A 16,888-nucleotide genomic window follows, 5' to 3' on the forward strand; every position below is an offset into this window, starting at 1 on the left:
AGGTGTGAGAGGAACCTTTACCTTTACCTTTAAGATATCCATAGAATCACCCATAGTTAGGGGAAATGAAAGGGAGAGGGCTAAATGGTTTTCTGTTGTTATGTTCTGCACCAATGGTAGAGTTTCAGGTTTGGACATATAGGATTAGGCAAACACTATAAGCAGCACAGGAATTTGAATTCCAGATTTTCTTGACTTTATAGTACATTGAATAGCTTCTAATAGTTCCTATAATAACCTCTGCTGAGATTTTATGCAAGGAACAATTCTTGAAGTTTATTCATTAAAATAATGAAATGATGCAATTTAATCATTTCTATCAAGAACTTTTCATATGACTTTTTGTATCAATCATGACCCTTCAATTTCAGGTTTTATTTCTTTTTGCAAATTATGCATCCTTTCAAGTTGGCAGGCTGTACCTTTTACTCACTGGTAGGAATGTGTCAAGCTACATCTGGGCTTTCATTCTTCATTTTCCAACATTAAATGTCAGATGCTCAATTAACATTTTCATTAGTGTGTATTTATTTTGCCTGCTCTGAAGTGATAAAAGTTGGGAGTTGACTTTATCTTACTTTCATTTTTAATATAAAACAAAGCAGAAGAAGCTAGTTTCAATTTAGCCTTATTTTCTTATGATGAAGTTATAACTACCAAAGTTGATTTCCCCATCAGATATGTAATTTAGGAAACTTTATTTAAATTTGGTTGCAGATGGTTTCCTTGGTTCTTTTTGTGTTTTCTTATTTTATGAGAATTTGGAAGCAGATTATTTAAACTAGTTCAGTCCGGGACATATACAGCTTGATCATTTTTTTTAAATTACCAGTGGTAGAGTCGGGATAGACTTGGTTTCTCACCCTTGTGATCTTGGATCTCTCAGCAAATTTTGATACAATTGACCATGCAACATTTAGGGCTCACTTTGGGGTTGAGAATAGACATCATTTTATTATGGTAGTTCTCTTCCTTCCTCTGAGGACAATTTCAGTATTGGTTTTAGGGAGAGATTGCAACTTGACTCTTCACCCCTTATGCAACATCTATATTAAACTGCTGCGTGAGATCATTTATCAGTTTGGGATTCAGTATAATTAATATACTAATGATACCCAGTTGTAGGTTTCAACTTTAGGCCAGCCAGGAGAGGCTGTTGACATTCAGTTGCAGTATCTGGTTCAGATAGGGACCAATTGAACTTTTGGTAGGGCTAAATTGTCTCTGATTCAATCAGGCTGAAGTTCTGCGGGTGTTAGGACTACCTAGATCTGCAGATATTCCATATTTTATCCTTGATGGAACAGGAATATATAAATGAATGAAGTCCAAATAAAAGGCACAGTTGATCTGTTTAACAAAGAAATTAAGCCAGGTTTTGAAGGTGTGCTTTGTTCCAAAAACTAATCATATCCTTTTAAGACTAGCGTAGCCCTGTTGCAAATAAACTCTGGAATTACTCAGTGCAAACATAGATCTATGAGACATGCCTTTCAGTTAGGTAGCTCTGCATTTTAATGTATTTGTTTATACATGTGCTCACTCCTTTTATTTTTCCCATCCTGGTTTTGCAATATTGTCCAATCTAACACAATAGAAAATCTTAGATACAATTTTTCAATTGTTTTTCTGCTGGTGAAATATGTTGTTCTTTTCAAGCCACCTAGGAGCTTATTTGTATGCATCTTCTTGCACTTCAGGCAATGTGGGCACAGAATTGTCATACACTGAGATCGGCATGTTTGTTTCTTCAGATGGTGGAAATTCCTGGAGACAGGTAATTTTTTCATCAATAAACAGGTCTTTCTGTAATATATTTATTTCACATTTCTTGGAAGTTCATGCTATGCCTTTCTCATTTGCAGATCTTTGAGGAAGAATACAATGTATGGTTCCTTGATTGGGGTGGAGCACTTGTGGCCATGAAACACACATCAATGCCTATTCGACATCTGTGGTGAGTTTCTTTTCACTTCTATTATGTTGTTTGCTAAATAAAGGATTCTCCTGATGACTCATCCAAAAGTAATCACTAGGTGATTGTTAGCTGCTGATAGTAATGATAAAAAAATAATAATTTTGGAGTGTATTTTTCAGAGGCATCCATGTTTCTTTTGGATAGATTCTTCTTTTGTTGAACATTTTGCAGAGGTTACAAAGAGCTTAGAATAGCAAATAAACTAGAAAAGTGTAATGGGCCGTGGGAGTAACCTTGTGGAACAGGAGGAAGAGCTACAGGGTTAACTTAAATGAAATCTGAGTCTAAAGCAGAAATGTAATTTAAGAAAACATTGTAGACTTGATCCTCCCAAATTACATTGACTCTCTTACAGATAAAGACAGTACACAGTAGGCACATGGCAAGATTCTGTCACTACTACAACCCTATAAAAATGTGGTATTAATATTAGAATATTTGTTATCCTAGCCTGATCTAACTCAAAGTCTGAGAAAGACACCTGACAAAAAGTATATTATTCTATAAAGCAAAATGGCAAGCAATCCCGTTTTCAAATGCCCATCAGAATCATAGCAGTATGACTTTTTTTTAAAAAAAGTAATAGATTATACTATAATGTCTTAATAGATTTAGAGAAGAAGCAGTATTATAACAAAATACCCTACTTTGCAGTAAGATGGTGAGATGGCTCAGCAGTTAAAGACTCTGAACTTGCTAGCTGGAAAGCTGAAAAGATTTAGATCTGAGTGCTGCAAGACAGGGTGAGCTCCTATTATTGCCTCAGCTCCTCTTTACCTAGCAGTTCAAAAGCATGCAAATGGAAGTAAATAAATAGGTACTACTTTGGTGAGAAGGTAACAGCATTCTGTGTGCTTCGGAGTATTGCCATACTAGCTACATGATCACAGAAAATGTCCTTGTACGCGAATAAATTATACCAGAAGGGGGTGTGGTTTAGATGGTTGATGCCTGAAGGTATGCTGATATTCTGGGAGGAGACAAGAATTAGAATCAATACACCCATAGAGGCACAGGCCTTTATGGAGAAAAATAAAACAAACCTAGAAAAAACAGAAGACTCTACAACGGTTATGCAGGACACGGGAGGGGCCGGAGCTCTGTCAGCGGGGGAAGAAGGGGCAATACCAAGAAAGCTCAGATCACAAAAATGAATAAGAAAATCACATTATTATAAACAGACCGAAAGTAGTAATGAAATTATATGTAGATCATATATTACAATATATAAACTGATTGAAAATATTTTTAGAACTAATATGCTGATTTTATATGATTATGTATTAATGTTTTACATTCAGATGTATTCCATGAGTTTGGAGGGAGGGGGCGCCTGCCACACTTTGCAACTGCCAAAATTTGTATACCTTTCCATCTACCTTTTTCCCTATAAACGTTAAAAAAACCAATAAAATTCTTTGGAAATAAAAAAAAGAAAATGTCCTTGTACAATGCTGGCGCCCTCAGCTAAGAAACGGAGAAGAGCACCGCACCCTAAAGTCAGAAATTATTGGACAGGAGAAACTTTTCAACTCATTTCATAACCACCCTTTTTACGATACATGGAATAATTTGTATGTTCATTCCATACCCTCACAGACATTTTATTTAAATGCCAGCATCTGATTATAAGAAAGGTAGACTAGCAGAAGGACAAATGATGATGACTTGCTTAAGGCTATCTTATTATTTCATTCTGTTATATATCACAGTTTTTATGAACAGCCTTTCTGAACCAAGGGAATGTAGAAAAGAGTGAGCAGCATAGAAATCTACCTGAATGTTAAATCAACTAAAGCAAAACACAAAGAACACATTCTCACCCAACTCTCAAACTATAATCCTGCTTGTGCATTTGACTTTTTATGTACTTGAATTATTGCCTGTCCTTTGAAAGATTCCCAGGACAATTTTTAAAACGTCAATAACAAAAAAATTCAAAACAGAAATACGTTATATTGAGTTTATGAAGCTAATATCCAGGTCCTGGAATAGAGTCTCCATTGATTATGCAATGAGCACATGTCATCAGAAGATATTATAAGGCAGAAATGCATCTCATGCATATACTGTATCTAACTAAGAAAACATTATTTGGTTTCTCTGATGAAGTATGGTTATCTTTGCTATGGTGATGAAATGGAATTTCAATATGTACAATTAGCACTGCTGTTTAATTAATTTACTTGATGTTATAGCAATATCACTTAGACTTATATACTTCTTTACAGGGCTTTAGAGCCTTCTCTATGCTTTGCTTCTTGTAGATGTTGCAGCTCCTGAAATTTTTTAATGAAGAAGATTGGGGGTCAACTGGCTAGCTTTCAAGAGTTGATATTCTCAACATTACATGTGTGAATTAAAATAAACTTGATGAGGAAGCATGCATGGAAAATGTTGAGCAACAGTTTTTTATTTAAATGATTTCTTACAGGAAAAAATGAGATTATATCATTTTGATTTTCACCTTTTTTTGTTTCTGTATTTGAACAACTGATTCATACCCTGTAAACATATTATTTGTATCTTGTGTCTTGTATTTTGTAATTGACATAACATTTTTGTTGTTCCAAAAGCCTGTTTTCAAACAAACATAAATGCTAAAAATCAGCCAATATTACATCAGACTGTATTGTCTGTCTAAAATCTTCTGTTGAAGACCATAATTCAGTATCTTAAAAAAAACCAGACCTTACTTCTCAACACCATTCAATTAAGCTTCAAAGGAGATGCACACTTTCTTGCTAATATAAAATTTTTAATTTTTTTAAGACAACATAAAACAGAAACTAACACAGAATAAAGTGTACTGAGAGAAAGAAATGAGAAGAATGCACACTTTCATGAATTTTTCCATTAAGGGATGTTTTGGATGATTCATGACAATGATATCTAAACAAGTAGAGATTATCGATACAGAAAATTGTTCAAACCCAACAAATTTCTGTTAGATTATAAATACAATTAAATTTCCTTGTTTTAAATTTTCCTTGTTTACACCACCCCAAATTATACCTCCTGAAATGGATGGCTATATAAGAGAGAGGGGGGGAGGAAGGGAGGGAGGGAGGGAGAGAGGGGAGAACTGGCTGGATTTTTGCAGATATTTCATGACCCAACTAGGTAACATCATCATTCTGGAAAGGAGTGGGATTTGGGAGGAGGAGGAGGGAGGGTGAGAGGGAAGGAGGGAGGGAGAGAGAGAGATAATCTCTTTTTATCACTATCTCATTTAAAAAAAAACCTCAGATAATTGAGGAAAGATGAGAGAACATAATTATCTGCAAAACTGATAAAAATCAAAATTTACTTCTTACTTGCTAGACTTTGAAACCAAAGAGTATTTTTCATCATCATGTAGCCACACATGGCTGGAAATGAGAATGTGGAAAGCTCAGTACGTTTGGCTCATATGTATTCCTCATTAGGCTTTTGGGATTGTAAATTGATTATTTATATAACTTTCCATGGCCTAATAAAATTGGATTGGATTATTGCTACCTAGTGATTGACTTTTTTCACATTTTCTGGATTGATGAATAGGGCTGACAAGTGAACCTAGTGAACAGTTAGCTACAGATGAAATTTAGTCTAAATTAAAAAAAAAATCTCAAACAAGCTCAACACTTGTTTCCCATTGTTCTGGAGAGCATAACATGAAATAATTTAATTTACAGGAAGGTGGATTGAATGTTATACTTTCTTTATAGAGCAATGTAATTGTGAGACTAATTACCTATAAAGATTGTGAGTCCCCTTAGTTGGTCACTTCAAGATAAGCAGTTGTCAAGACTGCTTTAATTTGAATAATTGCACTAGGCAGTGGTTTGTTACCCACAAAGTTCCAAAAGTAGCACTATGGTGGTTTTTTTTTTAAATACTCAGTCACTTCTGTTTATTTGGATAGTAAAGGAACAGTTTAAGAGAAAAAATATACTATACAGAACTTTTAAATCATGATTTAAAATATTTTCCCTCAAAATACACATTTACTATGCCTATTTTCAAGTTATTTATTTTGAAATGCATTTTAAACAAAGAGTTGAATCAGGGCATTTTTGAAGTGTAAAAGATTAAGTTTCAGTGTATAGATTAGCTCATGAGGTGCAGATCAGATTTCATAAAGAACAGTGTCAAAAGCATCTTTTATTCAGTGGAAATATTTTTCCAACTTCTTAAAAGAACTGTGTTATTTTAAGAAGTTGGATCAAAGATCAAAGCTGCATAATTTTTTTATTTGCTGGTCACCATTGTAGAAAGTTTCACAATGAAACTTTTACCACAAATGGTAACACTATATAAGCAACATCACAATATAATAAATCTATGACATTTCTGCATCTCATAGATTCTATATTTAAGATCATATCCAGGAATGTAAAAAAAAAAAGGTAGTGGGCATTGCTCCTGCTGCAAATCTCATTAGATTTTGGCATTATTTGAATAGATCTCACATAAGAATGCATTTTTTTTATTACTGATCTCAATCAATGACTCTGGGTGGCTTACAGAAATAAGAGTTGTCCACATATGCCATTTAAAGATGTTACAAACATGTAGAAATCCTCAGACACTTTAGCACTAATTGCTCACTTTGATACATATTTTATCTATGGTTACAAATCTGAAAATGCTTATTTTATGGGACAACTGCATTTGCATTAAAGTTCTTGTTTAATACAATGGGTTTTTCCCACAAGAATTTTTCATGGTCACCCTAAAAAGAAGCATAGCTGAATTTTATAAATAACACTGGACCTGAAAGCGGAAACCTACCTGAAGAACAAAAGACAATAATTCACTGTGCAGGTTATTTTATATGATCTTCCATTTTTGTCTAATTAAAGCAATCATTTTACTCAAATACAGCTGTCGCTTACTGACTTTAATAATTGTGCTGTATTACCACTTCAAAGCATGTTGAATCAGAGTATTAATAATATTGAAGATTGTGAAGATTGATGGCTATTTATAAATCCAACTATTCTCTCTCTCTCTCTCTCTCTCTCTCTCTCTCCCTCCCTCCCTCCCTCCCTCCCCCTCTCTCTCTCTCTCATCAGCCAAAGACATTTAATTGCCTTGGAAATGGCTCCAGTGAAACATTTTCATGTGTATTTATCTCTTTCAATCTCAGGGTGAGTTTCGATGAAGGAAGGACCTGGAATAAATATGGCTTCACATCAGCACCACTCTTCATGGATGGGTCCCTAGTGGAGCCAGGCATAGAAACTCAGATAATGACGTAAGTTGGAGGCTTAAGCAAGATGTCTTGTGAGACAGTAGAGATGAGCCATTTAGGCCATCCATCAAGCAGAATGTCAAGTTTGTTCCAGGGGATCTCTGGGTTGCTCTCTAAAGTCTGAAATTTTATGCTAATATATCAACTATATCTTGTTATTCTTGCAGCTTTGATGGTATGCTTCTGTTGTAAATTTCCATGGCAGCTTTAATTTAAATATATGTGGTACTAAAACAAGCTAATAATACTTACTGAGCTAGCAGTAGTTAGACTCAAAATTCTGTTTTATGTATACCAATTAAACAACCTGATCATACTGGATATTCTCATCTTCATATATCCATGTAAAATGAGAGCAGCCCATTTCTTTAGATTGCCTTGTACTCTTGTTATCCAGGCACAACTTTAAAAAGTTTAACATTTTTTCTAAGACTGACTTATCTCAATTGGGATAATTAAGATAAACCTCTGTAAGGAGTTAAAATCTAGATAATGCATAGAATACGGCTTCCAGAACTGAAGCAGTTAAGTTTTTTGCAGCCCCAACATGTATCTTCTTTTTGCAAAATTAATATCCAAGAATGATATTAATTGGTATACATTAAAATATGATGCTAAAGTATGATTATCATGCTTTGTCACTGAAGTATGATTATTAGTATCATACTTTAAAGTATGATACTCATAATTAATCTTATCAGTAATAATATAATCATTTAAATTTACAAATTAAAATATATGTGGGATGAAAAGTATTTCCAGATGTTTCTTTTAATCAGAAAAAAATACAGTATTTGTTTTTGTCAAGACTCAGATGATATGAGTGTTACTTTTCAATGCCACAGTTCTTTGGTAAGTGCCCTAACAATTCTGTCTGTCAAGGAATATGTCAGTAAAACTTAATCTTCTTTTGTAACTACAATTTTCCTTGAAAATTAAGTGGACTATAAATCTAACTATTATGTATCTGGGTATCTGAAGTAAGTGAAGGCTTGCAAACAAGGGTACAAGGCTCCAGGTGTGACTTGAACCTTGTCCTTTTTTTCATTTCATGTTTCATTGCCACTTATCCCCTTTCAATAAGGAGATCACTTAACACCTTATCTTTAGGCAGAAAAAAACCTCAATCCATATCAAATGTTCCCTTTAAAGAGTACACAATCTTGATCACTTGTTTGATTTATATATCTAGCTACCTATTAAATTATCAAAGTAATATTTGAAGATGCTTTTCTTGTATTACCACTACTTCTTCCTTTTTCAAAAGTTTTTTGAAATAAGCTGTCTGATGGTTTCTGATATTTGAAGCAGGAATCAGGATAACTACAAGTGGCTGAGAAATTTCTTTTTATATACAGTAGTTACTCAGATGGCTTATATTTTTGTTTTGGGGATGAAAGGAAGAGGTTGCCAGAAATTGGGCTTGTCTTTTTAAATTGACAGAGTTTACATTTTGAATTTTAAACCCACTGGTCTTAGCAAGTACTAGTGGTACAAAGCCTTCCCTGTTACTGTGTTAAGAGTGGGATAAGACTGAGTTCCATTCCTAATTCTGTCGTTAACTTGAATTTCTACATCAGTTGGAACTCAGCCATACGAACGGTCTACCTATTACTGAAAATGGTTTCCAGTTTTGAAGGAAAATGTCTCATTCTGAAAACATGGTCCAAGCAGCTTATTTTTATATGACAAACCACTGAATATTTCTTTGGCACTTTCATATTTAAGAAAATGTGCTTGCTTGTATTGCTTAGTGTAGTTTCAGTTTTGACCATTTGATAATATCAGGTAGATAAAAAGCTAGATTTAACAAAATGCTCAATTGTTAGTTTTTTTAAAAGAATTCTGGATTTTTTTTTGTCTCTCTGTCCTTCTCTATATATGTAAATATAAAGTGTTCTTTGCAAGTAAAGTTTTTATCTGGGCATAATGGAATTTAAATAGAGATATATATTCTTTGTATTTTGTACAGTATATGTATACCTAATTCTACATTTACAGTATGTAATCAAAATGATTAATCTTTGAAAAGACAAGTCAAATGTTATAATATATTATAATGATAATATAATTATAATTGTTATAATATTATAGTTATTATATTATTATAATATAATATAATAGTTGTCCAAACCTCCAAAAAAGTATAGAGTAAAATGCATCTGTTTGGAAAATGTGTGCCTAAGAATTCAGATTTTCATGAAAATATAAAATATATAGGTGGCCCATGTAAAATATAATTGCAATGATATGGCTAATATTGATTTCAGTTGGAGATGATAACTGTAGATTGACATGATGGATGTTACACTGGATTTTACATGTACGTGCCTATTATTTGCCAATATCTACACTTTCCTTATTGTTGAGAGAGTAGATTATCTCTTGGTATAAATGTCTGATGAGATAATGATTACAAACCTTAATATCTTCCATGTGTCCATTTAAAAATACTTATGAAATATTATATCAGCATTATCTATACAAGACAGCAAGACAGCAACAACAAAGAAAGCTTGAGAAATTATTTGTGAGTGGTTGTAATTAGGTGAAGGGATATTATATAAATATTCTTTGTGACCACTATTTGAGAAAAAAAACTCTTGATGGGAACAGCTGCATATGCGCAGGCTCCACAGAATTAGGATATATGCTTTCATTGATATCCCAGTTGGGTATAGAAACAATCATAAGTGTCTGTGGGAGGGGCAAAGAGGGCAAAGGTTTATCTGGGTGAATCGGGAAAACTTGGCTATTTCAAAGGTCAAGATATGTATTAAAGAACAAAACAGATTAAGTAATAAAATTAGCAATAACCACCCAACTTCCATTTTAAGACTTTGATTTTTAAGAGCTACTTTATGAGTCCATTATTTCTTGTAATATCTACAGTACAACTAGATACTGGTTGTATAGTCCTGCTTTATAGACTACATCCAAAATTAATTTGTATGTTTTAAAAAATTAATAAATGGCATGCACAGTGACATTCAGTAAAGCAGCAATACAAAATATTAAAAACACATCAAATTTTTACAACCTTTTAAACTCATGCACATTTACATATATAATTAATCAGCTAATCACATATTTAATCACTCATGAAATTTCACAGTCATCCTTTTCAAACCTAATTATGATCAGTTTACTAATCCTGGAGTTGGATAAGGAAATATCTAGCTCTGGTCCAAAAGCTCAGGTCTCCAATTTTATAAGAATAATCGTATAAGCAGTTTTTGTTCCCAAAACATTCGCATAATGATATTTTGAATATACTCTGACAGAACTAAACTAAGTAACTTCTCACTTTTTTTTTTTTTAGGGTAAATAAGACTAGACACTTAATTAATGCCTGGTTTAAACTTCAGAAACCATCCCTACAATCCTATGTGTATCTGTTATGTACTAAGCTCCTTTGATTTTACTGATATTATGCCCAGATAAAGAAATCAGACCAACTGAGTATTCTGTATGGAGATGGCCTTGTAGAAGAACTTCAGAAGCCATTAAGTAAATATCAGAAGTGATAGAGAGTGAAAAAGAAACTCAAGAAACTTCCTCCTTGATTCTTTTGGTTATAGAGGAAAAGAAAAAATCTATGTCAGTCTTTCAAGATTATGTTGTTATACCTGCATCAATAAAACAGAGCTCCTTGGGAAGTCTTTTTCCTGACTTGGTTTACCTCTAAGGCAGAGGTAGTGTTCAGCCAGTTCTGACTGGTTCTAGCAAACTGGTAGCGGAAATTTTGAGTAGTTCAGAGAAGCAGCCAATACCACCTCTGGCTGCCTCTGCCCCCATCTATTCGCTGCCTCCTAAGTCCCAGCTGATTGGAGTCCCAGCTGATTGGTTGGGTCTTCCACTGTTGCCTTGCACTGGAGAACGGAGCTGGAAAGCAGGTTAGTGGGGTGGGGAGGGAATGGGGATTTTACAGTATCCTTCTGCTGCCATGCCCTCCAAGCCATGTCTACAGAACCGATAGTAACTTTTTTTGAATCCCACTACTGTTGTAAGGGTTAACCTCAACTAACCTACATCTATATGGCATACTTTCACTGACATATTTTATCACTCTACCTTTGGAAATAAGCTTTAGGAAACTTTAGGAAATTGTACATAGCAGAGTTGGCAAACTTGTTTTCTTTTTAGATATCATTGTTGTAGTTAATTTTGTTGAAAATAATGATAAAAACAAATATGTGCTCAAGCTGGATCATCTGTTGTTGTTTAGCAAAAAAAAAGTTAAGAAAAGAAATTAATGCTTGGGTAAAACAAAGACAAAACAACCAACACCTATCATTAAATATTTATGACCAACTTTTTCCTCCTTCGACTTCTTCACTTTTTTAAAAAAATACATATTTTAGAACCAAATGTCATATGAAATCAATGGGGAAACGTCAACATATTTTTTTTAAAAAAAAACTCTGATTTTTAATCTTGCAAATGCATATGTTAATACCCCATTCATGTTTTTCCACATTCTCCTCACAAGTCTAACCATCTGACTAATTTGTAAATCCATCCTGAACAGAAATCCCCCTCCCCTTGTAATTATATGTTCAGCAGCTTACTTCACTAATTGCACTTGGCATCATGCAGTAGCTCAGAGATTGCTCCTTGGCATACCATTTGCTGTGTTTCCACACTTGTGCCAACCTTTTAAGGAAAGTGCCTGTTACACTGTTAAGCATCTGAATGACTACTTTCTAAAAAATCCAAGATTCTCATTGTAACCACTAAAATAAATTAGCATCCAATGGTTTCTGGTTATTGTCCATTTCTTTCTTGCTTTTTTTTTGGAGAGGTCACCAATAGATGCCAATTCTTTCCTCATGCATTTCTAAACTTTTCACTGAGACAGCTGGAAAAAAATTCTTAATTGGAAATAAAGCTATTCTGGGCATTTGGGTAGGAATGCTGAACTGAAGATGTATTCACAAAAGCAAAGTCGATTAATATAGCAAAGATCAAAGAACTGGTGAGTGGACTGACTTCTTGGAAACTCTCCAAATAAAGAGAGGATAAGAACTTGGATGACTGAGCTATGCAAGAAGACTACAGAATAGACGTTTTTCCATAGGTTTGAATCCGGGCAGATAAAGGGATTAGCCATCTTGATCACAATGATAGTAGTTTTTTTTTTTTAAAGGACACTAAATTTTCAAGCCTCATTTTTAAATCATATTCATAAATTGCCTATTAACTATCTTAAAGCTATCTGAGACCTTTGGAACAGCAAGCCTGAAAATTCACTGGGTGAGTTTTCCAGTCTGACCAAAAGAAAAAATAACAAGTTTAAGGTTAAGAATTATTAGTTTTTAAATAATTTTATTAAAGATTACTATTTACAATTGTAAAAACTAATGTAAACTAAACAAAGCATAAAAAGAAAAAAAAAGAAGATTCCGGCAAGGGGAAAAAAAAGAAAGTAGAGATAAATAGAAACGAAAATAAAATAAAATAAGGATATAGTAAAAAAAAAAACACCTATAATGACACATTTTCTTCCTTTTTTACAACAGTGGTGGGTTGCAAATATTTTTACTATTGGTTCAGGTGTGCATTTTGACACCTAAGATTCTTGGCTTATTTGCAAGTATATACAGTAGTTTTTCTGTTCTTTCTTATTTTATTCTTTCTTTAGTAGCCAGGATCAGTTAATGAACTGATTGCATACCAGAACTTTTCAGTGTGACCAATAACTGTATGTATTACTGTATGTTCAGTATGCCATATAAACCTGTAAAATTAGGCTAATTGAATAAACTATACTTGACTATGAATATGCATGTGGTATAAGTACATCCTTAATCTAAATAGATTTCCTATGCTTGAATATTTCCTAATTTTTCTTAAATAATACCTATGTTCATTATTTTTTTGATAAACAAATTGTCTAAAAATGCTGGAACTACAGAGAAAAAAATTAGATAGCTTTTACATTATCCAGATATATTAGATTTCAGCTACTAATAAAGAACTTTAAGTTGTATTCTAGACTAGAGACTGTCAACCTTAGCAATTATAAGATGTGTGCACTCTCAGTGTGCTGGCTGAAAAATTTTGGGAGTTTAAATCCACACATTTTAATGTTGACAAAATTGAGAAATCTGGACTATACTATCTGGACTAATCTATGATATTTTTACTTAGGCAATTAAATATTCTAATATATGTTGTTCCATACTTCCTAAATCCCAGTGTTAAAACAAAACAAAACGGAAGATTTATTTTTAGAGATTTGAGTATTATACTGAAGGCAGTGTTTGTTTTACAAAATCTCTGTACGTTGCCATGGTTTTTGTATAATTGAACAATTCCCCCTGGGTTTATTTAGTAATTTCCTTTTAGGAGTTCTTTCTGCTACCTTTGAAGCTGCGATGGTCCAAGAGGATTTCAGCTAGAGATGCTTAATGATACAAGGCTTAACAAGCCTTTTAGGGAAACTGTTATAGTGATGTAACTTATATATGTAACCTCTAATTGCTATTTGACATGCTGGGATCCCCAGAAGTTGTATGTTTGGGCCTTCTGTGGTATATGGGAAAATGAAATGGGAATTTTTAAGAATAAGAAGTAGAATGGATGGAGGGGGGGGGGAAATCACTAGCATTCTCTTTCTTAAAAATAACCCCCCAAATTCTTTCACAGAAGCTTGATTTTGGCCAGTTTAAGTCTAGCACTTTCATACTTTGTCCTGGGTTGAATGTATTACTGTTGGATGCATGCTTACTTTTGAGATTTATATATCAATTTATGAATCCTTGTATGTCTTCCCTAATTGTTTACCTTGTTTATATTGTTGGAACTATACAGGAAACCACTAAGGACTATACCTCTAAATAAATGAACCAATTGAAAGTTTTTAAATAATCCTTCCAAGTCTTCAATTATTGTTCAGTGAAATAATTATGAAGTGTTAAAGTAGCAGATCTTCCTCTAGGCTGTCTTTTTTCATCTTTTTATGCCTCTTTTATTTTTACCTTTTCTTCCATGTGCTTTATCTTGTCAGTGATTAGTTAATTTAACTCTGGCTCCTCTCCCAATTCTTGATCTATGTCTGCATCAGTTAGATCCTGGTTCTTGGACTGACTTTCTTGCATTCAATTTCTGTGGAACTGATAACTTCCTTAAACGCTAATTTTATTTATACCCTAATAGAAAACAATCAGGAGGTTTCACAGTCCATTATGTTGGCTTCAATGCTACAGTTACAATTCATACTTTATTCATGTCCTACTTTTCTATCCATTCATAAAGGCAAGCTTGTTGGCCCAAACTGTGTGTGTTTGTGTGTTTCTATATTGTTCATCATCTGTATCACAATAGTTATGTTAATATGTAGCATGCAAATCTTTCATATTGAGCTTAACCAGCAAATGCAGCCAGAAAAAAAATAACGTGTAGCGATCAGAAACATCGGCCAGTCGACACTTCGAATCCTTTATATAGGTCTCCTGTGTTGGACTAGATGACCTCCAAGGTCTTTCCATCTCTGTTACTGTTAAGCTGATTACAGCTATTTCAAGCAAGGTCTTTCCAAAATGATATCAAACTATCCCATTATCTGTATATCAATTAGCAGTTTACTTATCGTGTTTTATACCAAGTGAAATTTTTCAAAGTAACCTTCTTTCTAAAGTAACCTTCTTAGCAAAAGTTAATTGTCAGATATGTCTGATCAGTGCAAAAATTCTCATCCCACTCATTGTCAAACAGAAAGTATTAAAGGATGCCAACTGATTTCCTGGAAGGAAATGGGAAAGAAAAGTAGAATTCAATATCATAATTTAAATATTACAATAGATTGAGAAGGTGACATTGAGGTAACCATTGTTTGCATAAGGATCAAATAGTGGTTCATTCTTTCTCACATTCTGAGAAAGGATTTAAATCACTGCAAAACAATATCCATAGAAACCAACCCCCCAAAAGTGATCCATCCAGCAAACAATGTGAGTAATTCTATTTTGTTTAATTTTAAAAAAAAACACGGTGGCTCGATGGTTGTCTAAAGGTGGCTTAGTTAAGGATGTTGATGTGTTTGCTTCTTGAGGAGTCAAATAGGTCAAGTTTAGCTTTGCTCTCAAAAATGTCAACAAGTGTAGAGCTGGACACCCTGCAAAGTTCTGATCCCTTATCATTCAACTCAGTTATTCTTGATGATTTCTCCCTATTTCAGACTCAAGTGGTTGGCTGTCTGCTATTTCCTAGAGCTGGCTATTTGATGGGAGCAGAGAAGACCAATAAAGGAATATACCTTTCTTATTCTATTCTTGAAATATTATAGGCCATTCATTAATACAAACAATAATATCTCAATGCTGCATTTAGAAATATTTCTGGAATCTTCAGTGAAAGTTCTAGTTGCAATTCAAGGTGCTGGTTGTTACCTGTAAAGCCCAACATGGTTTGGGACCACCAAATAATGTTAGTTGCCAGGAATAGAAGTTTTTTTTCCTGCAGTGGCTGCTGCTCAATGGACCATCCTCTCTTTGGAAATTAGAATAGCTTCAACCGTGTTAGCCTTTTGTAAGGTCCTGAAAATCTGGCTCTGCTCCTGAGCCTGAATGTCTGAATGAGCCTGAATGTTTTGAGGACCCCATCTCCTGGCTTTATTACTTACTGTACTATTGGTTGCTGCTTATTTTGGATGTTTTTACTGCTTTTTATTGTTTTAACAGCTTTTTAGTCTTTTAATTGAATTGTAATTAATTTTGAATTGTAAGCCACCCAGAATCATTTATTGAGATGGGCATTTATCTAAATTGAATAAATAAATAAATAAATAAACTATAGGCTTTACTTCCATGGACCAATTCTCGCAAATATTTTTTGTTTGTTTGATTGTTTAAGTTAGCCTGGAACAGTCTGTCGGATGTAGCAGATTACAACTGGAATTTGTAATAAACCAGCCATAATATTGACATTATCGATATCCCCCTTCTTAGAATAGAAACTTTAAAAATAAATAAAAACAACAATAGCTCATTTGATTGGCCAGAGCTATGTCAGAGGGATTGATAGTCTTCTATCTGCTTTTCAAAGGCTCACAGATTTCCAAAAGTAATCAAGAATAACTGAGTCCTATTTTTATTTTATTTTACTTTATTTATTTTTTGTTCCCTTAAGTCAGTGTTGACCCCTGGAGAGAAGTACCTGCAGTTGGCAAGTTTTCAGAAGTGGTTTGTTAATGCCTCCTCCCTAAAGGGTAAGAGAGAGTGACTGTCCCAAAGTTATTTAGCTGTCTTTGTATCTAAGGTGGGACTAGAATTTATAATTTCCAGGTTCCTAGTCTGATGCCTTAACTACTACACCATTTGGATCTACATTTATTAGAAAAATACATATATTTGTATGTGATATGGTTGACCTCTGTTAAAAAGTGTTACCTTTCTTTTTAGAGCTTTGATTTTTTATTCACTGCAGGCTACATCAACTTGATGTATTGTGGCTAGTTTGAGCTAAAGGTTCTATAACCCTTATACAAAATGATGGCTAGGTGCAGTGACAATTGTTTCAGTGTTTCTATTCTTACTTTAATTACAATTACTTTAGGAACTTTGTTGAAAAAAAATACAGTATAAGCAAATATAATTTATGTTGGCTACTCATCATTTGATCTGGTTCTTATTATCTTGTATTTATTTCTATCTTTTGGTACTCTTGTT

General features: G+C 33.6%; 1 protein-coding gene across 1 annotated transcript in view; it reads left to right on the plus strand.

Annotated features, from left to right (window-relative positions):
- SORCS3 (sortilin related VPS10 domain containing receptor 3) overlaps positions 1-16,888 on the plus strand; it is a 541,760-nt gene that overhangs the window by 451,351 nt on the left and 73,521 nt on the right. Inside the window, exons 12-14 of the mRNA XM_081954063.1 lie at positions 1,701-1,777; positions 1,866-1,957; positions 7,113-7,220. Coding sequence (XP_081810189.1) covers positions 1,701-1,777; positions 1,866-1,957; positions 7,113-7,220 — 277 coding nt within the window. The remainder of the gene's footprint in view (positions 1-1,700; positions 1,778-1,865; positions 1,958-7,112; positions 7,221-16,888) is intronic.

Source organism: Natrix helvetica, assembly GCF_964273705.1.
Source record: "Natrix helvetica genome assembly, chromosome: 5".
Lineage (NCBI taxonomy): Eukaryota > Metazoa > Chordata > Lepidosauria > Squamata > Natricidae > Natrix > Natrix helvetica.